The 27869-nt window shown below is 42.5% G+C and overlaps 1 protein-coding gene across 2 annotated transcripts in view; it reads right to left on the bottom strand.

The window, feature by feature from the left end:
- Positions 1–610: 610 nt before the first annotated feature.
- Positions 611–27869, bottom strand: part of UBASH3B (ubiquitin associated and SH3 domain containing B) — a 135398-nt gene continuing 108139 nt past the window's right edge. Inside the window, exons 6-14 of one of the 2 annotated variants that reach the window (XM_037841761.1) lie at positions 21232–21440; positions 16519–16651; positions 12722–12842; positions 11996–12118; positions 10542–10634; positions 9163–9307; positions 5139–5245; positions 3739–3848; positions 611–2517 (exon numbers count right to left, since the gene is read on the bottom strand). In XM_037841761.1, the coding sequence (XP_037697689.1) occupies positions 2380–2517; positions 3739–3848; positions 5139–5245; positions 9163–9307; positions 10542–10634; positions 11996–12118; positions 12722–12842; positions 16519–16651; positions 21232–21440 (1179 nt within the window). In that variant the 3' untranslated portion in view covers positions 611–2379. The remainder of the gene's footprint in view (positions 2518–3738; positions 3849–5138; positions 5246–9162; positions 9308–10541; positions 10635–11995; positions 12119–12721; positions 12843–16518; positions 16652–21231; positions 21441–27869) is intronic. The other variant, XM_037841762.1, reaches the window with a different exon arrangement.

Raw genomic sequence — 27869 nt, 5'->3', positions numbered from 1 at the left:
TTTATTACATATAGATTCAAAGGATTCCCAAAGAATTCCTCAGTTGGAGTCTACGTTTAGTTTCCTAAATAGCTAAGTGTCAAATGAGAATCTGATGTGAATTCAAATCATTCAGGTATGTTGATAAACAATTTGGACAAGCCAGAGGAGTAAACTCTTTCTTGTACATCAGGATTTTCCACCTAAATTATTCAGAAAATCATTTCAGATATCTGCTTCCTTTTGTTTGTGCAGTCCATAGCCTAAGGCTGTGTCTATATCAGACTGTGGATAATGGATTGTAGCTCAGCCAAACTGACTTATCATCATAGGACTGAGAAAACCGCGAGGGAAACTGACTTATCATCATAGGACTGAGAAAACCGCGAGGGATGCGAGGATCACCTATTCTGGAATGTTTTATGCAAATATAGACCTGCTGCAAACACACTGCCATAGTTTTCAAGGGAATCTGATGTGAGGGATTCAAGCATTATTCCGAGCATTCAAAGCATATGAAATTAGGTGTGGGTAATTTCTAATAAACATTGTAGATCTGTATAAATGGTGAATTTACTTTGTTACAAATACCGTAAGAGTGAATGGTTGTGACATTACATTACCTGGGATGTAACTTTTCTCATAAAACCTTTAATGGGAGTGTCTGCCCCCACCTCCCAGACACCTTAACATTAAAATATTTATGTCAATGTTAAAATATTTGGTTATTTCTATGCCAAGAAGTTGATCACTGTTTGGGCAATGCCAGAAGAAATAAAAAAAATTAATGACATTTCCCCAAGTTATTTTAAAGAGCAGAACTACGATTCTTTCGCTGATTAAGAGGCATAGCTGTCATCCTTTTGCTTCCTCCTTCCGGGGGCCATCAGATTCCAGTTTCAAATAGCAGCATCGACCTATTTTTATACACCATATGTTTTATGCATCTGGGTCTTGAAACTTACTCAAATGCCACAACGTGTATAGGGTTGTTTCACACTAACTAATCTTCCCTTGAAATGGCTGGGATTTCACTTGGCACACAGATGCTATGGAGGGACCTACTCCATACAAAGCCATTGTGTACAAATTTGCAGCAGTCACCGGTAAACTAATCACACGATTAAATAAACATGGATAACTGATGCTTTTGGTTTGATTGTCATTTATTTTTCTTTTAAATAAACTCCCTCTAAACTCAGGAAGCACGTATGATGAGAAACCACATGATGCGGCACTCCTAACTTTCCTTAAGTAGCCCTACCTACATATTTTAAATTGCCATAGACAAAAAACGATGACGACAGCACAGGTAGGCAGTGCGGTCGTGCCTGTCATCATTTAAAGTAGTTCCCTGACTTCAGTCTGTGGCTGTCCTGTGTGTTTGACGTGGACTGTGAAGGTACAACAGCCTGACTCTTGGTGTGTAAAGATGCACATATTGCACAGAAAGAACTGCTTTCCTGACCCGAATAATGTATCTAGCCCCATCCCTTCAAATGTTGACATCCCTAACTAATTAAGACAGTCTAGGCTTTTGGCACAAAGACAAGCAAACCATGGTGATTTGGACATGCTGCCTGCCACTCATTAGGCTGCAAAATGGACAGTTCCAAATCACTTTATATTTTGCAAATTCTTTGCGCCTATAATTGAAAACCTCACACATTTATCTTATCTTCCTCCTGAGTATCCAAAAGTGCTTTGGAGAGCAATTCTTCATCTCCCCATTTCTCAGATAGAAGCAAGGGAGAAAGGTGGTGGCAAGAAGGACCAGACACTCTAAAGGAAATGTGGCGGAAACAGGGTGAATATTTAAAGTCCTCAGGCAGGGGTCTTGAGCCAGCAACACCGGTGTATGGGTAAGAGGGAGGGTAGAATTTGATATGTAATCTAAGAATAACTCTCTGCATGGGCGTATGTTCTAGTAACTTTGAAAGGATTCCTCAGAAAGTGGGGTGAGAAAGAAAACCCCTTCCCCCAAATGGCAGCTCAGTGTCCCACGGCTGGAATAGGGCATCCTCTTTCCTTTTGCAGCCTTCCTTAAAAGAGGACTGGAAGCTCCCTTGGGAAGAGCGAGGCTCCTTATCCATCCATTGCCAGGAGGGAGAAAACATCCTCTGCTGCAGGAGGTGCCCCGATTTAAGAAGAAAATTCTCCAAAGCCTAGTTAGCTACACAAGAGTCCAGAGAAAATGCATTTTATCCCTGAATCATGTCTTTCTTTCATTCACACGGTCTCATCATACGAACTTTAAGCATGAAAGGAAATATGCTAAATTATTCTGAGCTGTCTGCTTAGAATGTGGCGTGGATTTTTCCACTATTACTAAGCACACAAAAAAAGACACGTCTGCAACTGGCTTTCCAAAGGCCTTTTCTTCTCCACCACGTGTGTGGTTTATTCTTGTAGCAAGGTCTCTCTCCAGTTGAAGCCTCCAGTTGGGCCATGGGTGAGAGGAAGGATGGGTGGATCTGTCAGCTGCCATATTCCAGTTTCTCCTAGCTCTTCACAGGAACAAAACCCCAAGTATGGGATCTGAGGCCAAGGGAGTAAAGAGAGGGAAAATAGAGGAGAGAAGTTAAATGCTTGAACTTTTACCCAGATCTAGAGACATACAGGTGGCCTTAGAGAGTAACACCAAGGAACAAATAGGGGGCTTTGTGAAAATGCCTCCTGGCCAAAAACCAGTAAAGAAAATGAAATTGATGAAACTGATAAATGAAAAGGATAAGTATTTACACTGCAAGAGGATTCATCAGAGGATCTATTCAATGGGAAGCTCCCCTCATGCAATTCAATAACTGCTTACAGATTCCTTCTTAACAGGTTGGATGAAACGTGGACAATAACATAGAAAGCTAAGGTTCCAGGAGTTAATTCTTAATTACCATTCAAGTTAAAAATGCAGTTTAAACATTTTTGAAATTGTACTTGGACAAAAAAATAAACTGATTCTCTCTTGCTTAGTTATCCTTTTTTGCATGTGTATCTGCTAACATGCAAAGTGGAAGCCGAGCCTTCCTAATGTCCATAGTGGTGGCATTTCAGAACTAACGTTTTTCAATGTGTGTGCTTTGTGAGGTCCCAGGGCTGCATTCATAAGCAACACAAAAATCTCTGCCCTCAAGAAGCTTTCAGACTATTGGGAAGGACAGGTGCATAAACAAGTCTGAAGAAAATGAGAAAAGAATTGCAGTTGGGTTTGAACCAGGTTTTCTGGGGGCAGAGGCAGGAAGATGCTAACTGGGCCTTGGGGGAGTGTGTGGGAGGACAGCTGACCGGAAAACCTCTTCCACAGGCATGGGAAAGAGTAATCCAGATGCATCAGTCTTGTGGGTTTTCTGTCTCATTGCCTTATTCCTGGGTTTGCCTTCCGGTCCAATCGTTTTAAATCACTGCTTCCTTTGTCCTGTCTGCGGAGCTCTCTGATGCTACGCTTTGGCCCACTCACTCCTTTTGATCCAACCCAGACTTGCTCAGGGAAATTCAGACAATTTGCCTATAATCCTCAGCTACTTCCTAAATTTTATCTCTTAGATGCTAGAACTGGCTCTAACACATCTTTTCCTCTTACGTGTGGCCTAATAAACTGCCTTGCTCGGAGTATCACTCAACAGATCGCTTGAATGAATCAATAAATTGACTTTTCCCAGCTCAGCTCAAACACAGGCTTTCAAGAAGTGTCCCATCAGCCAGACACTGAACCGTTATAAAATCACCAGGCACCACAACCCCTTAAATGCAAGTAGGAATTACCTTTCGGACCATTTGTACAAAGTCCTTGGAGTTCTGAGGTGACAGTCCCTGAAGCTGGCATGTACATGCTTCCAGGGAAGATGCATGGGCCACAATCAGGATGTTATTTCCTGGGTGAAAAAGCAAGGACTGTGAAAACAGTTTCTAGAAAGAAATATGTAAATTTTGTAAATAGTGGAAGCAAGTGTTCCAGGAAGAAACAAACGTGTTCAAGAAGGAGACGGTTTGGCCAAGCAACTATTTTGAAAATGCTTTGTGTTGTTAAGGCAGCCTAATATCATTAAAAACAAAAATAAATACTGTTCATCTTACAATAATTAGAGATTCGTGGGAGGTTGCAAAAAAAGAAAGAAAATTCTTCTACAGGGAGGTCCTGTGCACCCTTCTTTGCCCAGCCTCTCCCAATGGTGACATCCTGCATAACTATGGAACCCTGTCCAAAGCTGGAAATGGACATTGGTCCACTCCATAGAGCTCATTCAGATCTCACCAGTTTTGCAAACACTCCTTTGTGTGTATGCGGGTATATAATTTGATGCAATTCTATTACACGTGTAGCTCTGTGTAACCACCAGCACAATCAAGACACAGAACTGCCATCTCCACAGGGTTCCCTTGGGCTACTCTTTCTAATACAGTTTGAAATATTGTATAGAATTGTGAGCATTTGAGATTTTCTGGTTGATACAACCTGTTGTGTATCTCGATGGTAGGGAGCATGGGAGATGAAATCAGTGGCTTATGCATGAGTGACAGCAGGAAGGGGAATCATTCAACGTTTTGGTAGATATAATTCCAGTGCTTTGTTCCAATAATACAATGATTTTAACTAAAAAATAAGTTAATGTGCATTCTCTTGTGTAATCTGCCTTTTCCATTTAAAAGTCTATAATGAACCATCCTACATGTCATTTCATATTTGAGTTCAATGTTTAGAAAATTCAATAGCACAAATATTTGAGCCCCATAGAACATTGTTCTTGCATGATGGTGGTGGTGAAGATCTGTGTGTTTGTGCTGGTGGTTCTGTATGTTGGTGGCCATGTTCCTGTATCAAAGGATAGGCAAAGCAGTGTTATGCCAGAGAACTTCTGGAAACTGTAATTAAGAAATGCCTCCCCTCCATATCGTGCAAGATAAATAATTGTAATGCAGAATTCCAAGTTATTTAATATCACGTCATAACTAAATCTGGTATATTTCCATGAAAGTATCTGCCATTTTATGTACTCAAGGAGTATTAAAAATTTAACATGAGAGTATCTACAAGACAGTCTGAAAATATTTTTCTTTCCTTCTAAGTGATTCTGCCAAAGCAAGCTGAAACACCTTGAACAGCCTGTTAACAATGGAGAAATTATTACATATTCAAATATGGAGTCCAAAATAAGACCACCTACCTTTACTTTTACATTCACTTATTATTTCTTTTGTTACTTGGAAACTTCTACTGATGTAAGTGTCATAGGATTCTGAAACCACTAATTTGCTGACTGGAATGTGAGGTCTGTAATGAAAAAAAAAACAAAGATTAAAAAAAAAAAAATTTCGATCCTGAGACAAAGTAATTGATATTATCCTAAGCCTTTATTTCAAGACCTTTCTAAAGTTCCCGTGTTTCTTTGTATCCATTTCCCTAGAAAGGAGGGAGGTGGAGGGAAAAATATTTCCATTACACAGACGTGGGGTTGAAATGTACAGATTTAAGGGCTGTGGGGGCAGTCTTTTCACCCATAGGGTCTCATGCAAGCAGATGGAACCCTTTTACCGACCAGGAGTTATTATCAAGCCCAGCTCACACAGCTTAGATTCGTCTTAGGTGACATTGCTAACAGGAGGCAAAGCAGAGAATAGATGTCTTTAGCTATTTAGATTTCCAGAGATTTCCCAAGCCTCTGTTCGGCAGCCTCTCATGTGACAGGCTGTAAGGATGTCTGCATAGAAGCAGATGTTATGCCCACTGGATCTATGAAATTATGATCCTTCTCCAATCTTTTCCTTTTCTTTCTTGCTTCTTTTGAATGCAGACAGTACACCTGACACTCCGAGAAGCCCAGGGGACATCATAAAGATGACGAAAACACAATTTCTGTGCTTGAGGAGTTCTCGGTGTACGTGTGTGGGTGGGAATGGGGATAAGCTACCACGTAAACCATAATCATGACACGATGTACAAAGGCTTAAGGAGGATGCATGAAGCAGTGTCTTCCAGTCCTGCTGACCCTGAACGTCTTGACCCCCTCATCACCTCTGCCCACTGGCCCTGCCTCTGCCTGCTTCCGACGCACTTTACTATTTAGAATTTGTTTGGTTTCTAGTCTGTGAAATGTTCATCTTGGTTTTGAGTACAGCAATGTCATTTAAATGCTGTCTTTTCATATTTTGCCTTTCATTGCTAGGTATTTAGTACATGGTAGAGGTGCTGATCGGTTCTCAAAAGCATGACCTCAATGGCGTCTTGGTCAGAATACATGACTATTATTATTATTACTACAACAACAACAGCAACCACCACTACTACTGCTACTACTAAAGACAGTTACTGTGGGGTTCCCAGGTGTCGGCCTCTGTGCAAAGCGCTCTACTTGGATTTTTTTTTCCATGTCATCCTCACAGCCACCTTTTTCTGAAGCCTGATTTTATGGATGACAAAACAGGTGCAGGGAGGTTCTGGGCGCCTGGCCTACAACCCCCAAGTCAGTAACATTCAGAGTCCGAATTTGAATCTGTCTGAGATCGTTGCCTTTGTGGCTTCTGCTGGTGTCTCCTCAAGGCTACCCTTCCCCGCACTTGGGCTTACTGCCCAGAGTGGAAGGCTGTCGCTCTATTTAAAGGAAATGTGCCTTTGCCTAAGTAACAGTCTCTCAGAAAGCAAGTTTCTCCTAGGAAACAACCTTTGGAATCTCACAGCATCCTGGGGTGTAGGTAATGACCCGAATTTCCTCTTTTGGGGCTGTATCTTGTTGTTCTGGAGCAAACTCTCTCCCTCCCTCTTCTTTCCCATTCCTGCCTCCCCCCTCCCCCCCCAACCCCAGTTCCATTACCACTTAACAGCACCTGGTCTCCACACAGACTGGCAAAAGGCCACTTAGTATAATAGCCCAGGGAGTCATTTTAGGATGAGACCTCGTGGTAATGTGTGGGATTTGTATAAGCAAAGAGCAGAGTAGCTGCTGAGATCCAGTTCCTCCTGGCTCATTCTTGTCCATGGCTTCCTTGATTTGACTCCATGAATGGCCCAGTGTCTGAACCAGTCCTGATGGGAATGGGACACAGTCAAAGCTTCCTCACCCCCATCAGCAGGATGTGTCACGCTTCCAGCCCAGCTGAAGGCCCTTGTATCGTTCTTGGAGTCAGGTGAGCTTCCAGCCACCAGCTAGACCTGCAACCTAGCATCCTGGGTTCTCAAGTGGCATCCCTGGTACAGCATCCTCCTGGACATGGTCCAGGCTGTAGGGCATGCCTCTGCGTTGAGCCCCATGCCAAAGTTAGACTTGTTGCCTTGCCTAGCACTCCAGATCCGTGCCCTCCCCGTTGCCCAACCACCCCGTCAGGGCCCTGTTTTGAAGGTCCTTCCAATTGGTGTGCATTTCATGTTTGCCTTTCTTCTGTCTACTGCTTTCTACTCCCAGCCCCTAGGTGGGTTCTGCTGCTTGTGGGTGAGGCTTGGATATCAATCACCAGCCTGGTAGTTACCCTAACTCGCTCCCAACCCCATGCCTCTGTAGCCCTGTTGCTCTGTTGCAAGGGGACTCTTTGAGCAGAGCTTGCCTGCCCCTGTCCTTGCCCCTATGCCCGTCAACATGTTTCTCAATCATTTGGGCATCACTTGCTTGTTTCCAAAGGCCTGTTCATCTGGTGTAATTAATTCCCGAGGGAATTTAACTCTAGGGGCTGTGTCTCACACATGCTGTAATGTTCGCTCTCACAATTGATTTATAGAATTAAAGGCTGAATCTCTCTCCCCACCCAGCACATGAGATGGTTGAATTGAATTTTGATTTGATGAAGAGGAAAAGAAAATCTGCAATCAGGAGCATGTCCCTTTGTCCTTCTGTTTGTACCACTGATGGGGGTGGGAGGAGGGTGTCTGTGTGCAGGGTGTATGCGTGTGTGCTAAAGGGGTGCATCTGCCTGTGCATTTAACAGCACAGATAGAATAATTCTGGAGACTGCCATACATCAGCTAGAGTGAACTTAAGGGGGAAGATGAAGACACAGTTGGCCCAAGCTGGCCTGGGAGGGGTGGCCATGACTGAAGAAAGTCCTTTCACCCAAGCTAGCAGCAACTCACCCTCTTTCCAAGCCAGACAGATGAATGCTCTTGGCAGGAAACAACAAATTCTTGCTGTTTCCCTCCAAAGAACAGAGGAACAGTAGAACAAAATGTGGAGGGTATTAGTAGGGGATATGATTAATTGATGTATTGATTTGATTTGATTTTCAAGACATGCTAATTCCTTAAAGCAAGAGGAAGTACTAGACTTTAGCTAATGTGGTTATGTGAGGTCTTATTTGCAGAGAAGAAAAATGAGCACGGAAAAAAGACATTCTTTTCTACCTTGGCCAGACACTCAAAGCACTTCGTTTATTTGGGTGGGTATTTGAAGTGAAAGTCAAGAGATGTCACAAGGGGGAAAGTTCTGCTCATATTGATCACTGGCTCCAAATTCTGCCCTGATAATTATGAATATAATTGCCCTTTATAGTGGTTGTGTATATTTGTCCTACTTCAAAGGCATTTTACCAATTCCTGGGTGTATATTCATAGTTAATCTAACCATATTATTAATTATGGGCTGATTCTTAATTGTATACATGTAGATAATTCACCTGTGGGCAATCAACAGAGAAGATAGTCTGGCTAATAGAAAAAGCAAAAGAATAGGGATTAGAAGATTATAAAAAAAAAACAGCGTTCGACACACAGAAAATGCTCAATAAAGGTTAGTTATTATTATTGTCACTCTCCCATATAAAAGTAGCTTGCCTACATCCTGGGGTTGTGGCTATAAGGAAATGAAGATAAGAAAGAGAATAAAGAATGCTTTGAAAAATTAAAAGTAGCTGTCTAAGGCAAGACGTTCTCATCCCCCTTATCTTCCAACAAATTTTGGGATTGCATTATCATTAGCTGGTGCGTGTTCCTGGAATGCAAAGTGGCTTTATTATTACATGGAAATGGATATAATCAAGTCAGGAAAATTCAATAGGGGAAAATATAATCCATTTATCCACAAATGCTAGATCCAAGGAAATGCTGGCTGTCCTCCAGTTTTGGTTTCTCAAAGCACTGGTTTCCACCAAAATAGGCAGCTGCCTGAGGGATAGTCTGACCCTTCCTCTCAATTAGCCTGGGCCTTGTGCCAGTGCAGGAGGCCCTTCCACACTGGACCCAGGGAAGGAGCAGTCTCACAGGGTTACCTGTAGGTTGTATCCACACTCAGGCTGGCTGCAGCCAACTCTGACGGAGGGATCCAGGCAGGCAACGTGTTCCCAGCAACCCATTTTGTCCACTCGAATAAGCCAGGCTCCACACGGATCTTCAAGAGATTTTCTTGTTGTAAACCTAAGAGGTAAAACAAACAAACAAAAAAAAGATGAATCTGAAGGAAATTCTACTGTGCTTTCAGTGGAGAAATAAATCATATGCCAAATTGTTGCCAAAAGTCTGATAAATCTGCTATTCTGTTTCCTACCAGATAATAGCCACAGCTAAAGGAATGTGGATGTGTGTGGGTTTGGGATGAGATTTTTAATCTTTGAGTGCGTTACAAACACATGAATTTACAGCTCCAGCCACACCACTAGGATGTACACTAATTAAGGGGAAAAAAAACACAAGTTGTTAACCATATAATTTATTCAATTCTATGATTATCATAATTCCTCTTTCTATATTATGTTCCATGACTGTCTAAGAAACTTCAGAAACCCACTTTGCACCCACTACTCTACGACAACTTATATTGTATTTTACCAGTATAGAATCTACTAATTTTCCCTACCAGAAAATCCAATATTGAATCTATACAAGTGCTACTGCACAAGTCCTGTGTTTCATTAAACTGTAACTACTCTCAGAGTAGGAATTTTTCCTGTTTCATTCTTTATGTTGCATTTAGCCCAATTTTTCTGTGCAAATTTAATACATAAAAATGCTTTATGGTAGTGAGGAGATTTATTTAAACTTAAAGAATCAAGACTCAAATATGGCTTAAATATATTTGTTGGCTAGTCTATTTCTGGCTCATTAGTTTCTTTGGTAAAAGTAAACAGTACAACTCCGCTTCTCCCAGTTTCCCCTCCAGTGAAATGAGAATGGAGATCTCTGTAACTCAAATTTCCGCAGACTGTAGGGTGAAAGCTGAGTATCTTTATACTAATGGTGTTTTTCAAGTCTTTCCAATTAACTAAAGAAACAAAGACGGTTAAGGTTTGCAGACACCTAGGAGCATTGTCACTGCAAACAAGAGGCAAACAGCAGAGTCGGAAAAAACTATTTAGCTGTTTAAGTGGGAAAAAACAAAAAATATGTAAGCTAACTGTCACCAGATACAACAACAACTTATCCAAGACAGTTTTAAATTTTCAAGAAAAAAATAGTATGTGTACCACTACTCCCTTTTATCTGCCAGCATATGATGTTGGGACTTCACAAAGATGTCTTCTGAAAAGCATCATTGCTGAAGAATTCCAGATTCAAAGCTGTTCTCCCATGACTCTGGCATAACTTAGGTAGAGGGCTGCCTAGAGACAGAGGGATGGACAGGTTGACCTTTATCAAGAGCTGAGCATCTTACCTTTCAGGATGTTGTGTGCAGTCTGAACGCAGCGCAGCGATGGGGAGCAGTAGACGTGATCAATAAGGGTGTTACTCTCTAATAAGGCCTCACCTACAGAGAAAACCCAAAGAAGGATGAATCTGAGGAGTTACCCAGCCTCAGTGCAGACTCAGCATGGGAGGAGGTTCCAGGCAGAACCTGCAAAGCTCCTTCCCAGACGGGGTTTCACACGGGGTGGGTGGTTTCATCTAGTTTCCCACAAATCCCCTGATCAGTTTTCATGAAACAGGCCAAGCAACAGGCCCTTCTTGTCTCTGTCTTTCCTTCTCTCTGGTGCTAACAAGCAATCAAATGTCCATCTACATGGGACTTAGCAGCAGGATAATGTCCTGACTTCAGCTTTGTGGTAAGGTGAGTGGGTTTAGCTTGTGTTAATTTTATTCTTGTGTTAATTTTATTCTGGGCTAAACAAAAATCTTCAGCTCATCATGTTCTTAGATACCAGAGGTAACTCCCTAAGTCTGTTACTTTAACACTTTTCTCGTGGAATTCACGTCCCTTCTTACTGGATAAAGTCCAAACACCTTAATATGGTGGACAGGTCTTCTGTGAACTTGTCTTTAATGATCTTTCCAATCTTGTCTCCAGCCCTGCCTCACAGTTCATGCTCTAGATGCAGGAAAGACTCTTTCCCCCCAGGCTCTTTATGCTATTTCTCACTTCTATGACTTGGTTTCTGTTGCCCTTCCCACCGAGGATACCATCCCTCCCTCCTGTTCCTTCTTTGCTCAGCCGTCTTCTACTTCAGTCTCAGTTGACCTCTCTTCTATGACTTTATTCTTCTCCCATAATACCCTGTACATGGCTCTATTATTGAGTATACTGTATTGTATGATACTTATCCATTTATTTATTTGTCTCCCTGAAGGTGGAATGCTTCTCCAACACCTAGCACAGTACCTTGCACAAAATAAGTCTTGATCGGTAAAGATTTGTTAAATGACTGAAAGGGACAAGACTGCTGTCTCTGCATGGCAGGTATGGAATAGGTCTATTTAGAATGGAGAAGCTTCAAAGTGTCAATTGGCCTCTATAAATTCAGCAATTCCATGGTCTCTCTCCTCACCCATCCTTGCCCTCTTCTTATGGCTGTGTCAGCAGATGCTGCTGTCTCGAACCAGAAGGCTGACCAGCCTGCTACCCCACTGATGTAAACCAAGTCTGACGTTTCCCAGCCCTGGATCAGAAACTCTTCAGTAGGGTTGATATTTTATTCTCTTTGGTAAACCATCCCAGTGCCAAGCACAGTGTCCCAAACTCAGTAGTTTTGTAACAAATCTCTTTCAAATTGGGGAATATATGACTTATAGAAAAATTATAGAAACCCTAAGAAGTGTTCTGGCATCCCTGCTGGAACCACGCTTTTGAAGAAGTAGCCAGGAAAGACTGTGCAATCACTCCAGGACATTTACCCACGAGCCTTGCTTGCATACACCCAAACACAGTGATTGGGGCATCTTTCTCGTAATCCCGGAAGCCCCCGCTCCGCTGAGGTAAGCTATGAGGCATGTTCAGGTTGGTGCGTATGTAGCGACCTGGAAAAAAAGGTTAGACAAAAGCTACATGAGTTTCTCATTTTCTTAGGACTCCTCTTGCCTCTTGGCCAAGGAGACTAAATTGGGCTCTCTGGGGCTTATGGAAAATATCAAGGCTGACACTTTTCTTGGGTAGAGTGATTTGGAATCCACTCTTTCATTCTGCTGACAAAAGTGACAAAAGATAGTTTTAAGAGGAGGCAACAACCAGATACTCTAAAGCAGGAGGCGTTCTCGGATAGCAAGATGCCACTCCAAGGAAAACAGAACCAAAATGGAGCCAAGGTGATTTAATGGCGCAGACGCCAGCCATGCAATCGGGACACGTGTCTCTGCATCTGACTTGGCCATATGACCGTGTGCAAGATATCTACCTTCTTTGGACCCTGGTGTCTCAGTTTATAAATTGGGGATGAGAAAGCTTGTTTGGTCCTTCCCTAATACTCAAGACAGTCAGTAAGGATTTATGTTGTGATAGATTACAAGCATTTTGTATAGTACACTGAACCATGCATGACTCTATCTAGAAAAATGCAGTTTGACTGTGTCCCCTAGGAGCCACGATCACTATACCAATGCTGAGCAGGCCAAACAACAACTCACCTTTGGCATCAAAGCACTGGGATAGCCAGTACTTCCCAAATACCACATCCATCCTCTCACCATGCCGACAGACAAAGAGGCGTCGCTTTTGAGGGCCAGGCTGGCTGTTGACTCTCAGAGGCTGCAGAGAGACAAAATCCATTAATGGGGAAACACATGGCAAAGCAGACATACCCTGGAGCCAGGAGCCAGGTGCCAGGGGAGTGGAGGTCTAGCAAAAGTTCTGCCAGTGTGTGACTTGGATAAGCCCTTTAACTACCTGGGATTTAGGTTGGCCTTTCTGTAAAATGGGGATAGTAAGACTCACCCCATAGACCTCACAAGTTATTTTGAGGCTCATATGAGATGATGACTGTAGGTGTTTTGCAAAAGACATTGGGCTACTTTTTAGGTTCTAAAGAATTGGGGTAGCTGGTGGTGGATACCTGGAACTATCAAACTACAACCCAGAACCCATGAATCTCGAAGACAGTTGTATAAAAATGTAGCTTATGAGGGGTGACAATGGGATTGGGAAAGCCATAAGGACCAAACTCCACTTTGTCTAGTTTATGGATGGATGTGTAGAAAAGTAGGGGAAGGAAACAAACAGACAAAGGTTCCCAGTGTTCTTTTTTACTTCAATTGCTCTTTTTCACTCTAATTATTATTCTTGTTATTTTTGTGTGTGTGCTAATGAAGGTATCAGGGATTGATTTAGGTGATGAATGTACAACTATGTAATGGTACTGTAAACAATCGAAAGTACGATTTGTTTTGTATGTCTGCATGGTATGTGAATATATCTCAATAAAATGATGATTAAAAAAAAAAAGACATTGGGCTAAAGGGAAGAGATGTTTGTTTGGTGTAGGATCTATATTTTCTAAATATAACTTCTACAGTCAGTTTGTTCAAACACCACAATTACATGGAAAATTGAATAGGAAGTGAGATATGGTAGGTCTCTACAGGTTAGAGTGAAATAGCAACACATCCCAAAGTAATTTGGGTGGAGAATAAAAATATATATTCAGAGCCCCCTGAGGAGCTGGGGGAAAATCCGGAGGTATTGGACTTCCTCACTGGATCACTGCTGATGTTCTCACAAATATGGGGGACTGGTGGTTTGGTATGCTGAGCCCTCTGTCTTGGGGCTTGCCCCTAGGAAGCTTGTTACTGCAAAGGAGAGGCTAAACCTGCTTGTAATTGTGCCTAAGGATCTCCCCCTGAGTGCCTCTTTGTTGCTCAGATGTGGCCCTCTCTATCTAGCTAAGCCAATTTGGCAGGTGAAATCACTGTCCTCCCCACTACGTGGGACCTGACTCCCAGAGATGTAAATCTCCCTGGCAAGGTAGGATATGACTCCCGGGGAAGAATCTGGACTCGGCATTGTGGAATAGAGAACATCTTCTTGACCAAAAGGGGGATGCAAAATGAAACAAAATTAAGTTTCAGTGGCTGAGAGATTTCAAATGGATTCGAGAGGTCACTCTGGTGGGCATTGTTATGCACTATATAGATAACACATTTTAGGTTTTAATGTATTGAAATAGCTAGAAGTAAATAGTTGAAACTACCAAACTCCAACCCAGTAGCTTTGACTCTTGAAGACAATTGTATGACAATGTAGCTTACAAGGGGTGACAGTGTGATTGTGAAAACCTTGGGGATCACACTCCCTTTATCCAGTGTATGGATGGATAAGTAGAAAAGTGGGGACAAAAACTAAATGAAAAATAGGGTGGGATGGGGAGGGGGATGGTTTGGATGTTCTTTTTTATTTTTATTTTTTATTCTTATTCTGATTCTTTCTGGTATAAGGAAAATGTTCAAAAATAGATTGGGGTGATGAATGTACAACTATATGATGGTACTGTGAACAGCTGATTGTACATCATGGATAACTGTATGGTATGTGAATATATCTCAATGAAACTGAATTTAAAAAAAAAGATGTTGGGCTATAAAATGTTGTCATTGTTGTTGCTGACGTTTGGCTAGTAGGAAGACCATTTGGCTGATCGGTGGAACATGGAGGCCTCTAGTTACCACTCAGAGGTAACACTAGCCATTAGTTTAGACATAGCTTTCTAGTGGTACAGCTTCCTTCCCAAAAGGGATGTTTCATCACCTTCTTCAGGGAGCAAGGACTTTGGTTGACTAGAGTCCTCATGGTCTCTTCCAACAATGAGGTCCTGTGTTGCCTATTCTAATCCCAGCTTGGGCACAGATGTCTGAACTTCTACACAGTGACGTGCCCAGAAATGGCTCGGGGAGGGCAGTTGCTACTTCTGGGTGCTAAAATAGGCAAGTCTCATCACAAGCATGTCCCAGATGGCCTCGGTTTCTATAACTGCTGTGTGGATCCTTACTATTCTTTCTATATTCCTTCCTTCTGATAGAGCCAACTCTCCCCAGTTTCCTTGGTGCTAGCAGGAGCATGTTGGCCAGCACTTTACACTTGCTTCCAGTTGCCCTGACAAGGTTAGTGTGTACTGGCAACAGGGTCTTTCTCATCTCTTCTTCTGTTATTCCTCATTCAAACCCTGGGCTCCAGCCCAAGTGGTCTACCCTCTTGATCCTCAACACACTTGACTTTCAACTTGCCTTTGGCTATGCTGTTCACCAATGACTCCACCCACTCCTCCCATCTCCAACCTTCCTTGGAAAAGCTGACTTCTACCTAGCACTCACTATATGCCAGGAACTGTGCAAAACACCTTCCTCTTCTTATTTCCTATAATCTTCACAACAACCTATGAAATACATACAACTGTGAGTGTTAATTCTACATTACAAATGAAATGTCCTCCTCTCCCTGTGGAACTGCCTTCCTCACAAATGCCAGGGGTCATCGCCAGAATCACTCATCTGACCCTGCCTAGCCTTGAATTTTTTTTTTTTTTAATTTAAATTACTTTTATTTGGTCTCAAGAATACAGATTGGCTCTGCAACAGGATTACTTAGTTGCAGATTTTCAAAAAGCTGTCTAGACCTCTAAAAGCAAGCACCCAAAAACCCATAACCCATATTAGTCTCAGTTATGTTGATTTTTTTTAATGTGTACAATTCAGTGATTTTTAGTATATTTACAGAGTTGTTTCACCAGTATCACCTTCTATTTTTAGAACATTTCCATCAAAATAAACCTCCAGCTCATCAGTAGTCTCTCTTCATCAGCTCCTGGCAATCACTGATTTACTTTCTGTCTCTCTATATTTGTCTTTTCCTGATGTTTCTTATAAATGGAATTAGACAAGTGGTCTTTTGTGACTGGTTCCTTTTACTTAGCTTAATGATTTTGAGGTTTATCTATGTTGTAGCATGTATCATTACTTAGTACTTCATTTCTTTTTATTGCCGAATAGTATTACATATATTGATTTCTAAAAAAATTATTCTGGTAACATACATATAATTTCCCATTTTAATTACTTTTTGTGTGTACAGTTCAGTGTTATTAATTATATTTACAATATTGTGCTATCATCACCACCATCCATTAGCAAAACTTCATATCTTGATTTTTGTTTTTATTTTGCATTACATCTTAAAAATTTTTGTTATATTTTCTCATGAGACAGAAGAGTGGCAGTTCACTTAAGAATGAAATCAAATGTGTCTATTCATTCCATAAATATCTGATAGCCTTGTGAATTTAGCCTTGAATTTTTGTCTCTCTCTTATATTCCTGTGTCCTATCTTCCCGAGAGTTCGGGAACCTTTGGGGGCAGGAGGGGCAATGCTGCTATTTCAATAGGAGTCAGGGAATCCTGATTAGCGTTGCGAGTGTGACCCTAACATTCAGTCTCACCTGCATGGGCTGGCAGATGATGGTGAGGGGAGTCGTCTCCCCTAGTCCCTGGTCCTCATACTGCCGCCTCTCCAAGATGCCATCACCAAACGTGAGAGAGTTGGAAGACGATGTATTTAAGATCGAATGAGAACTGCAGAGGAAGATAAAGAAGATGGTAACTGCTTTGGCCAGGAGTCATCAGCGCATCATCCTTTGGCTCACCAGGAGTGTGGGAATTAGCAGGAAGTGGCAGCAGAACGGCTGGGAAATCTGGGCAGGGGGCTCCACGTTCCTTGGGAGGAACATCTTGTTTTGTGCTGAAGCCTTGCATTAATAAATCAGTGGACAGATTTCTGCACTTACTTACAGATGCATTCACCCCTCTGGGCAGGGATGGTGCCCAATGACTTGGTGGCTTGTTACAAAGCCACAGGCAAAGTTGGAACCAAAGGCAAATCAAAGGGGATAATGAGGTATCAATTATGTACCATTGTTTTCAGCTATTTTTCCGGATTGAAAAGAAGTAAACAATTCCTATTGCCTTTAATCTTTTCCATGGTAATCTTCCTCTGAATTTAAGAATGAGAGGCAGGAATTTTACTGTCTCCACCGTGCCTGGGACTCCCTGAAGGCTGTTATCCCCCATGCTTCCATCTTCAGTCTCAGAACTCTATCCCCACCTCAATAACGCTTCCAACAAGATGATGCCTCTGGAATCATTTCGGAAGAGGCCATTCTCAGCAGATGTGCAGAGCTGTGAGCCAAGAACACTCATTTCTGAGTATAACACTGTAACTTCAGAAGCCCAAAAGAGGTCTTGCTGAAAGGCCTGCAGGCAAATCATGCCAGTTTTAAATTATTTTAAACAGTAAGGCCTCCAAAAAGCTTTATCTAATAAATATGGCTATTTAAATTTGGTTGTTAGGCGAATCCAAAGAACATCTCCTTCTGCAACTCAGGGCCACGCCAAAGGGAGTATTTAGATTTTAGATTTCTCGCTTCTTCACTATGAAGGGTACCCATACATCCCAGTTTGCCCAGTGTAGTCCTGGTTTGGGCCTGTTGACCCAGCAATCTGTCCAGTTTAGCACCTGTTCAGGATTATTTAACAAAGTGTAATTACGAGAATTTTATTTTTGAAAAGAACTAATTTTATATTCACCAATTTAATAAAGCCAGTCGACCTTATCATAAATCATTGGCTTTATTATAAGACCATACAAAAATGATTTTAATAATTTTAGCACCTTTTTTACTCTCAACAGTCTCCCATTTTCAACTGTAAATGACAGACTTGCCCTACTTACAAGCAAAAATCTCAGAAGCCTCATGCCCTAAAAAAGTGATTTCAGCCCTTGTGCACATCACAATCCCCAGGGAGCTTTAAAGAATACAAAAGCCCAGGCCCCACCCCCCCAGATCGTGATTTAGTAGGCCTGGGGTGGGACCCAGGAATCTAGAGTTTGGCAAAGTTGCTTTAATGTCTGACGGGGAGCCAGGTGAGACTTGTATGCAAAAACTGGAGTAACAGTGTGCAGCCTGAGGAAACCTTGTGTTCTACCTAGTAGATCAGTCTAACAGACCAGCCGCAGTCCCTGATTTTAAACAGAGACCCTCCCTACCATCACACAGTTAAAGAAAATTCAGTTTTACCATCTGCTTCTTCAAATCTTCAGGGCCCAAGGTGTCTGGATATATGGAATTGCCCGACATTCTGCTTGCACATGTCTCTTAATTCCTTTACTTGATTACAATTGTGAAGACACATAGAGAATCCCTTTTCTCCCTCCTTCGGTTCATTTGGCAAAGAGAATGTCAGCCTCCTTTCATTCTTAACTGTCACTGTAATCAAAGGGACTGATTCACTCTGAGACCGTTTGGGGCTGTTGCTTCCAATAAGGCAATAGTCAGATGCTTTATATTGAGAATAATGCAGGGAAGGAGCTGAGCCTGGCGTCCCAGGCACTGGGGCACGGTGGCACCTCCCTAGGGCACACCAGGCTTGTGGGTAAGCCCACAAGGACTGGGCCAACCCAGCCCACTCCAGGGGACACAGTGGGGCTCCACCAGCTGACAAGTATCTAGGGATACAGAACCAGGTAAGACATTCCAAGAAGGATGGTGAGAAAATATTTCCTCTGGAGGAACTTAGAGGACTGAGAAGCCCAGGGTAAGAAGGAGGATTAGGGGTCCTTTACCCCAAGCCTCTAGTGTTCCCCAAATCCCCTCTGCAGCTCCCCATCCAGTCAGCCAGGTCCTGGGGAACATCCTCCCGTGGTTCTGCCTCCTGGTGTCTTTCTTTGGTCAGGGACAAGAGAAGATCTGGGCCTTCTCAGTAAGCTGGACTCTGCCTCCCTGAGAGATTTCTACCTCGGGAGTTAAACAAGAAAGCCCAGTTGTTCCACTATAGGACTGCTTTTGTGGAAGAAGCATTCAATTGGAAGAGCATCGTATGGAAAGCCTGGAAAACAAGAGCTAGGAAAAAGGAATAATCATAATGCTAATGGTTACTCTATGTGTAGTGCTGTTATATACCTGGCACTGAGTGTTGGGGATTGAATCATGTCCCCAGCAAAGACATGTTCAAGCCTTAACTCCTGGTCCTGTGGGTGTGAACTCATTTGTAAACGGGATCTCTGAAGATCCTACTAAGATGAAGTCAAACAGAATCAGGGCGGGCTTTAACCTGGCATGGCAGAAGTCTTTACAAGCAGAGAAAAATTTGGACACAGAAACCGCACAGCCAAGGAGGAGAGAGAATGAGACAGAGCTCCACGTGACGGAGGCACAGATAGATTGCCAGCAAGCCACCATTAGAATGTGATGTATTTCAAAGAAGGCAAGGCCTACAGATACCTTAATTTTGGACTTCTAGACTCCAAACTGTGAGTATTTCTGGTGCTTGAGCCACCCAGCTTGTGGCATGTGTCATACCAGCCCTGGCAAACTAAGACACAGACCCGTGTAAAGCTCAGCACTCATCTCAGTCTTCAAAACACTCCTATGAAGTCAGTGTGACTATTATCTCCATTTTTTAGATGAGCAAACTGAGGCTCAGAAAGGTTAGGTAACTAAGCTAAGGTCACACAGCTAGTAAGGGAGAGAGTTAGGATTCGAATCCCAGACTGTTGGACATCGAGGCCCAAATTCCCAATTCCTACTTCCTAATGCCTCCTGAAATGTACTGGTATTAGTCTGTCCCCACCCTCACCACGGTTGCCCATGGCAGCAGAGAGTTTCACTTCAGACATGTTTCCTAGGGAAATAACATCATGAATCATTTCTCAAAACAACAAGGAGGTGACACACAGACCTCCCTGTGATCCGCCAGCTGAAGTCAGTGAGGATCACTTGTGCTTCCACCTGAGCTAGAATTTAGGCAAGAATAGGTTTAGATGGGGTGATCTTAAAAGGCTGAACAAGGCCCTTTACTCTTCTCCCACATCTAGTCCTACTTTCAAGAAACAGATGTGGGGACTGTGCTTCATCAGACAATCTTTTAGCTCCCAGCTTATTAATGTATATTTTGCTTTCCCTGTTTCTACAGGGATAAAATGATGGCTTTGGAAACTCATCGTGAAACATTCCTGAAAAAGCAAATGGTTGGGGAACATGAGACAGAGTTGACCTTCCAACTTGTGCCACAAAATGCTGGATGTTCATGAGCTGGGGGATGGGATGGAGAGAAGGGGATGGATTGTTGGGTAGGTGGTTATTAAGAATGTTCTTTACCATCTTTGGAGTTAACAGTTTGTCTGCTTATTGTTAACCAGGGGAGGGGAACTTCCTTTTATTCCCCCCCTCCATGCAAAAGACTCATTGAAGTCAGCCCTCTCTGCTTCTCTTTTGTGGCTATAATTACAATGCTAGCCACCAAGCAGCTGGTGCTCAGGGCTTCCGGCTCACAGCCACGTTGGCACATGGCAAGAACAAGAGGGAGGAAAAACAAACCAGCATGTTCGCCCTGGCTAGATGCCCACGTGCACCAGGGAAGTGCTGGCTTTGAGCTTCTCGGATTGAGAAAGAGAAGGTGCCTTTTGTTCTTATTTTATCCATCAGGACAAAGCTGGCCATTCAACACAAGCTACCGAGAATGGGACTAACTAGTATGGGCTGGGGGCAAGACAGTAGTGAGGGCCTAGGTGGAAAGTTATCTTCCTAATGAAGGCTGGGGTGACATGCCCTATTTAGGTTTTGAAAACTGCCCATTGCCATAGACACAGTCTGTCTCCTAGGTATTCGTGTGGCAAGTCTGGGGACTTGCTCAGGGTCACCTAGCAAGCCAGGGGTACAGTTAGGTCTTCTAACCCTTGAAAATCCTTTCACTACCTATCTGGTTAGCATCACGGGAATTTACCCAGCTGCTCTAGGGAGCCAGACCATCTCGAGCAATAACCCAAGACAAGGTGGACAGAAGCCCTAAACGATGAAGAATTAGCCCTAGAATGATGACATACTTCAGCCTGAAGAGATGGTTTAGTCTATGATCAGGAACTCAGGCAGACAGTTACCGCAAAGGGTGCAGGCAGAGAGAAGCAGAGCAATCCCTCTCTCATCTTCCCCATGCCTCAAGTCAGCCTGCGTCTTGGAATTCTGGAACCACTAGAGCCTTCTTCCCCACAGGCTCCATTTCCTACTGCTGCTGTCTCATGCGTCCAGGATCAAGTTCATATCCCTGCACCTCCTGCATGTCTGCCGTAGCAGCAGGTGAAGGTCTTTGAGTCTGCTTACCCATGGAATATCCAGGTGCTGCATTCGTCAGCCTTGGTGATGTAATTCTCAGGCAGGAGTCCAGAACAGCCGGTGGTTAAGGATGTGCCGTAGATCCAGCCCTCGCTGGTGCTGGTCTGCTCCATGGGAGACATGAAGATGAAGTCCCCAGGGACCAGCTCCAGCTCGTCGTCGTTCTGTGGGGTGTAGGGGTAGATGACCTGTAATGTCTGAAAAAGGAAGAGAAGGATGGGTGAGACCCAGGGAGATCCAGCCTGTTCTTCCACGTGCTGCCAAAGTGGGACCATGTGTTCCGCATTAACGATGCACACATCCAGATGTTGACATTTACAGGAGCCCATGGGGTCTTCAAGCTCTAAGAAGACTTGGATTCAGATCAGAAAGCATTTCTTCTCTCTTCAGGGCATTGTGGGTGTGTGGCTGGTGCTACTGGATGGTTCCAGACTTTCCTTCAGGCACGTCTTCGCTTCCCATCAGAATTCAGATATGGTTTTTAGAAATTCATCTGAAAGCCCATTTGCCCTCCAGGAAACTGCTGTACAAATGGATTTGGACCTAGCTTCCCCTGCTCCATCTGCTGGGGTAGGCACCATAGCAGATACTTGAAACCCAGCTCATGGAAAGTGGGTCTTCCATCTGGGGGTTACAGGTGGGGTAGATGGAGGGACTCTCCCACAGGAAGGGCTTGGGAATGAAGGATCCCCCCTTCTATATTACTCAGCTGCTTAAACAAGACTTGGTCCCTGCCTGCCAGGAGCTGTCTTTAAACCTAGAGTTTTAACGAAGACCCCGAAAGACAAATGTCTTTCACAGACATCAGTGCGTGCATGGGTATGGAACCAGCTTTCATCAGAAAACAGCTGGAGACCACATCTCCCTTCTTCGGGCTCTGAAAAAGCACCCAGGGCCAACCCACAGACCATGCTGCCTGGCTGATTCATTCCATTTTATACCTACCTTTCCTGCTATACGTAACTACCATCGGCATAGGTGTGAAGGTACTTTAGCAAACATTTATTTTACCCATTAAAAAAATCAACAGCAGGAGGCAACAGTGGTAAGAAAAATATTTCCTCTCTTATTTAACCTGAGACTCTGAGATGAAGAATGCTTTAAGAGGTTTCTTAAGGTCCCAAAGTCAACTTCTGTTTCCAACCTTCAGATTTTTTAACTTTACTTGGCCTCAGTTTTCTCATTTGTAGAATAACACCTGGATAATAAAAGTTAAAGGGGATGATCTTTAAAAACTCCTTAGTGTTTGCAGATGATATGATCTTATATCTAGAAAACCCTGAGAAATCAACGATACACCTACTAGAGCTAATAAACAAATTTAGCAAAGTAGCGGGATACAAGATTAATGCACATAAGTCAGTAATGTTTCTATATGCTAGAAATGAACAAACTGAAGAGACACTCAAGAAAAAGATACCATTTTCAATAGCAACTAAAAAAATCAAGTACCTAGGAATAAACTTAACCAAAGATGTAAAAGACCTATACAAAGAAAACTACATAACTCTACTAAAAGAAATAGAAGGGGACCTTAAAAGATGGAAAAATATTCCATGTTCATGGATAGGAAGGCTAAATGTCATTAAGATGTCAATTCTACCCAAACTCATCTACAGATTCAATGCAATCCCAATCAAAATTCCAACAACCTACTTTGCAGACTTGGAAAAGCTAGTTATCAAATTTATTTGGAAAGGGAAGATGCCTCGAATTGCTAAAGACACTCTAAAAAAGAAAAACGAAGTGGGAGGACTTACACTCCCTGACTTTGAAGCTTATTATAAAGCCACAGTTGCCAAAACAGCATGGTACTGGCACAAAGATAGACATATAGATCAATGGAATCGAATTGAGAATTCAGAGATAGACCCTCAGATCTATGGCCGACTGATCTTTGATAAGGCCCCCAAAGTCACCGAACTGAGCCATAATGGTCTTTTCAACAACTGGGGCTGGGAGAGTTGGATATCCATATCCAAAAGAATGAAAGAGGACCCCTACCTCACCCCCTACACAAAAATTAACTCAAAATGGACCAAAGATCTCAATATAAAAGAAAGTACCATAAAACTCCTAGAAGATAATGTAGGAAAACATCTTCAAGACCTTGTATTAGGAGGCCACTTCCTAGACTTTACACCCAAAGCACAAGCAACAAAAGAGAAAATAGATAAATGGGAACTCCTCAAGCTTAGAAGTTTCTGCACCTCAAAGGAATTTCTCAAAAAGGTAAAGAGGCAGCCAACTCAATGGGAAAAAATTTTTGGAAACCATGTATCTGACAAAAGACTGATATCTTGCATATACAAAGAAATCCTACAACTCAATGACAATAGTACAGACAGCCCAATTATAAAATGGGCAAAAGATATGAAAAGACAGTTCTCTGAAGAGGAAATACAAATGGCCAAGAAACACATGAAAAAATGTTCAGCTTCACTAGCTATTAGAGAGATGCAAATTAAGACCACAATGAGATACCATCTAACACCGGTTAGAATGGCTGCCATTAAACAAACAGGAAACTACAAATGCTGGAGGGGATGTGGAGAAATTGGAACTCTTATTCATTGTTGGTGGGACTGTATAATGGTTCAGCCACTCTGGAAGTCAGTCTGGCAGTTCCTTAGAAAACTAGATATAGAGCTACCATTCGATCCAGCGATTGCACTTCTTGGAATATACCCGGAAGATCGGAAAGCAGTGACACGAACAGATATCTGCACGCCAATGTTCATAGCAGCATTATTCACAATTGCCAAGAGATGGAAACAACCCAAATGTCCTTCAACAGATGAGTGGATAAATAAAATGTGGCATATACACACGATGGAATACTACGCGGCAGTAAGAAGGAACGATCTGGTGAAACATATGACAACATGGATGAACCTTGAAGACATAATGCTGAGCGAAATAAGCCAGGCACAAAAAGAGAAATATTATATGCTACCACTAATGTGAACTTTGAAAAATGTAAAACAAATGGTTTATAATGTAGAATGTAGGGGAACTAGCAGTAGAGAGCAATTAAGGAAGGGGGAACAATAATCCAAGAAGAACAGATAAGCTATTTAACGTTCTGGGGATGCCCAGAAATGACTATGGTCTGTTAATTTCTGATGGATGTAGTAGGAACAAGTTCACTGAAATGTTGCTATATTACGTAACTTTCTTGGGGTAAAGTAGGAACATGTTGGAAGTTAAGCAGTTATCTTAGGTTAGTTGTCTTTTTCTTACTCCCTTGTTATGGTCTCTTTGAAATGTTCTTTTATTGTATGTTTGTTTTCTTTTTAACTTTTTTTTCATACAGTTGATTTAAAAAAGAAGGGAAAGTTAAAAAAAAAAAAAAAAAAGAAAAAAGACAAACAAGGGAAAAAAAAAAAAGATGTAGTGCCCCCTTGAGGAGCCTGTGGAGAATGCAGGGGTATTCGCCTACCCCACCTCCATGGTTGCTAACATGACCACAGACATAGGGGACTGGTGGTTTGATGGGTTGAGCCCTCTACCATAAGTTTTACCCTTGGGAAGACGGTTGCTGCAAAGGAGAGGCTAGGCCTCCCTGTATTTGTGCCTAAGAGTCTCCTCCTGAATGCCTCTTTGTTGCTCAGATGTGGCCCTCTCTCTCTGGCTAAGCCAACTTGAAAGGTGAAATCACTGCCCTCCCCCCTACGTGGGATCAGACACCCTGGGAAGTGAATCTCCCTGGCAACGTGGAATATGACTCCCGGGGAGGAATGTAGACCCGGCATCGTGGGATGGAGAACATCTTCTTGACCAAAAGGGGGATGTGAAAGGAAATGAAATAAGCTTCAGTGGCAGAGAGATTCCAAAATGAGCCGAGAGATCACTCTGGTGGGCACTCTTACGCACACTTTAGACAACCTTTTTTAGGTTCTAAAGAATTGGGGTAGCTGGTGGTGGATACCTGAAACTATTAAACTACAACCCAGAACCCATGAATCTCGAAGACAGTTGTATAAAAATGTAGCTTATGAGGGGTGACAATGGGATTGGGAATGCCATAAGGACCAAACTCCACTTTGTCTAGTTTATGGATGGATGTGTAGAAAAGTAGGGGAAGGAAACAAACAGACAAAGGCACCCAGTGTTCTTTTTTACTTCAATTGCTCTTTTTCACTCTAATTATTATTCTTGTTATTTTTGTGTGTGTGCTAATGAAGGTGTCAGGGATTGATTTAGGTGATGAATGTACAACTATGTAATGGTACTGTAAACAATCGAAAGTACAATTTGTTTTGTATGACTGCGTGGTATGTGAATATATCTCAATAAAATGATGATTTAAAAAAAAAAAAAAAAAAAAAAAAAAAAATCCTTAGGAGAGAGACCTGTACACTGGTGGTGGTGGTGGTGGTGGGGAATCCTAGAAATTTCTACCAAAGCATGCTGCCTGATCTCCAGGGTCATATCCTTCGCTGCTGACCTTGACCCCTGCAACCTGAGCTGGGTAGGTCTGTGAGCAAATCAGCTTGCTGATGTCAAAGTGACACACCAGAACATGTTATAAAGAAAGATTTTCCTTCTGGGTATCGCTAATGAGAGGAATAAGTAAAAATGTGATTTCCCAGAGGTTGGAAGTGACAGTCCATAGGATTCATTTGCACTACTGGATTTCTGGTTTTCCTTTGGTTTAGGGCAAATTCTCTATTTCTTCTCTCTAGCATCTTTTAGTTCTACGTCTTGCTTGCCAATGGCTTCCCCAATCCTTTTCCTGTCTCTCTGCCACATACACATACTCACACAACTTTTCCAAACTTAACCAGGAAGGTTTTCTTCTGGGTTGCTAAAACACCTTAAAGAAAACAATTATTCACAAGGGCTCTCTTAAATATCAAAGTTGAGTATGTGATGATCCACCAAAAGGAACATTCTTTTTCCTGGGACAGGGTGGAGAGAGGCACCGAGCCATGGGGAAGCAAGTCTAAGCTTGTGTTCCTTAGATACTCAAGCAAAGCATGGTTTTGGATAATAGTGCCTTTGGCCCAATGGAGTCCTTCTTTTGAGAAGTTCTAAGCTACTTCAGAGAAGAACTCATTCCTTCAATCACCCAGAAGCCCTATTCCGTTTCTACAATGTCTCCAGAGAAATCAAGGCACAGCAAAGTTTGGAAACAATATGTCCTGGGCATACAGTAGTTGGACAATAAGTCACTTTGACTTATTGAATGAACAATAAAAGAATTAAGGTATTGCAGCAAATCTAAAATTTTAACTGGTACCCATGCCCATCACCCTTTCCCACTCACCAAAGAACATGCAAAATCATGTGCGAGATACCAGGACACATGCCTAGTTTTGTACTCTATTATACATATTCTTATGTTTTATGTTTAGCATCTATTGTAAGACTTCTTGAGTCTATCTCAGGTGTGTTTTTCCTTGCTTACAACACTGGGAGTAAACTCAAAGTTTGTTGACTGACTTCTTGTGAAGGGCAGGTGCACCTCCAGGTGACTGCAGGAACTGACCCTCATGGATTTCAAGCCCTTTTTACTCTTAATGACGATAGTAGGCTCAGCAATGTTTTTGTTGCACCTAGTCTGTGCTGGCTGTTGTGTTAGGGCCGTTCCATGAATCATCTTATTTAGTCCTCACCGCAGTCCAGCAAAATATTATATATATTTCACAGATGAGAAAACTAAGGATTGGAGAGTTGTACAAGAAGTAAAAGTGAATCTAATAACTGTTAAAGTGATTGAGCCAGGATTTGAAGCCAGGTGTGCTCGACTCCAAAATTCATGCTTCCTGCGGAACTCTGCCCCACCTGGATTTCTGTGGGTTGGCACAGAAAGCTGGCATGGCCCAGTGCAATCACTAATGTAGAAGAGCCTCCAGGAAACACATTTGCAAGGCCAAATCAAGGAAGTGGTCCAAACAACATAGGGATGAGACCTGGGAATTTCTCTTAGCATTACCCTGCTATGTTGAGTATTCCTGGCAAAACCGCTTCCTTCTCTGGACCACTGTTACCTCCCTGGAATAATCAATCCAACCTGCCTCCTGGGGATGGGGTAAGGAAGAAGGAAGGCAAGAAGAGGTTTGCAGATGGCGGGCTCAAGTAATGCCAAGTGACTTTGGAGGGAGAGGTCTGTTCTAAAAGGGCCGTGGAGAGCTTTATCGGAAGGAACAGTAATAAATGAGCTTTTACAAATAAGAGATAAAAGAGGCCAACTTATTTTTAGAATATAATTCATGTGGGCGTTTGCTACCTCTTTCCCTCCGTGCCAATTGAACAGAATGTGGGTCACGCAGAAAAGCAATTACCCTCTGTATTAACTGGAGGGCAGTGTTGATTAGAGGATATTCTTTGTAAAATTCCACTGCCACCTTTCTTCCCTTAGAAAGGTGACCTCTCAGAGCCCATCTGTATGCAACCATTGACATTTTTTTTTTCTTTCTTTTTTGTCCTCAAGGAGAGCAAATAGCTTTCTAATCGGCTATACCCCTTGTCATCTTCAGGGCTCATCCTAAGCAATTTCAACGGATGTCAGAATTCTTAAATAAGATTAGCCCAGTTGGAATATTTTGTCTTGGCAGAAACTTGCACTAAATGATCTGAAAGGAGGACATAACCTTCCCATCAGTGGCTACAGGGGTGGG

The sequence above is a fragment of the Choloepus didactylus genome, chromosome 6 (genome assembly GCF_015220235.1).
Source record: "Choloepus didactylus isolate mChoDid1 chromosome 6, mChoDid1.pri, whole genome shotgun sequence".
Classification (NCBI taxonomy): Eukaryota; Metazoa; Chordata; class Mammalia; order Pilosa; family Megalonychidae; genus Choloepus; species Choloepus didactylus.
Note: the sequence above shows the minus strand (reverse complement) of the source record. Positions and strands in the feature narration are given on the sequence as shown.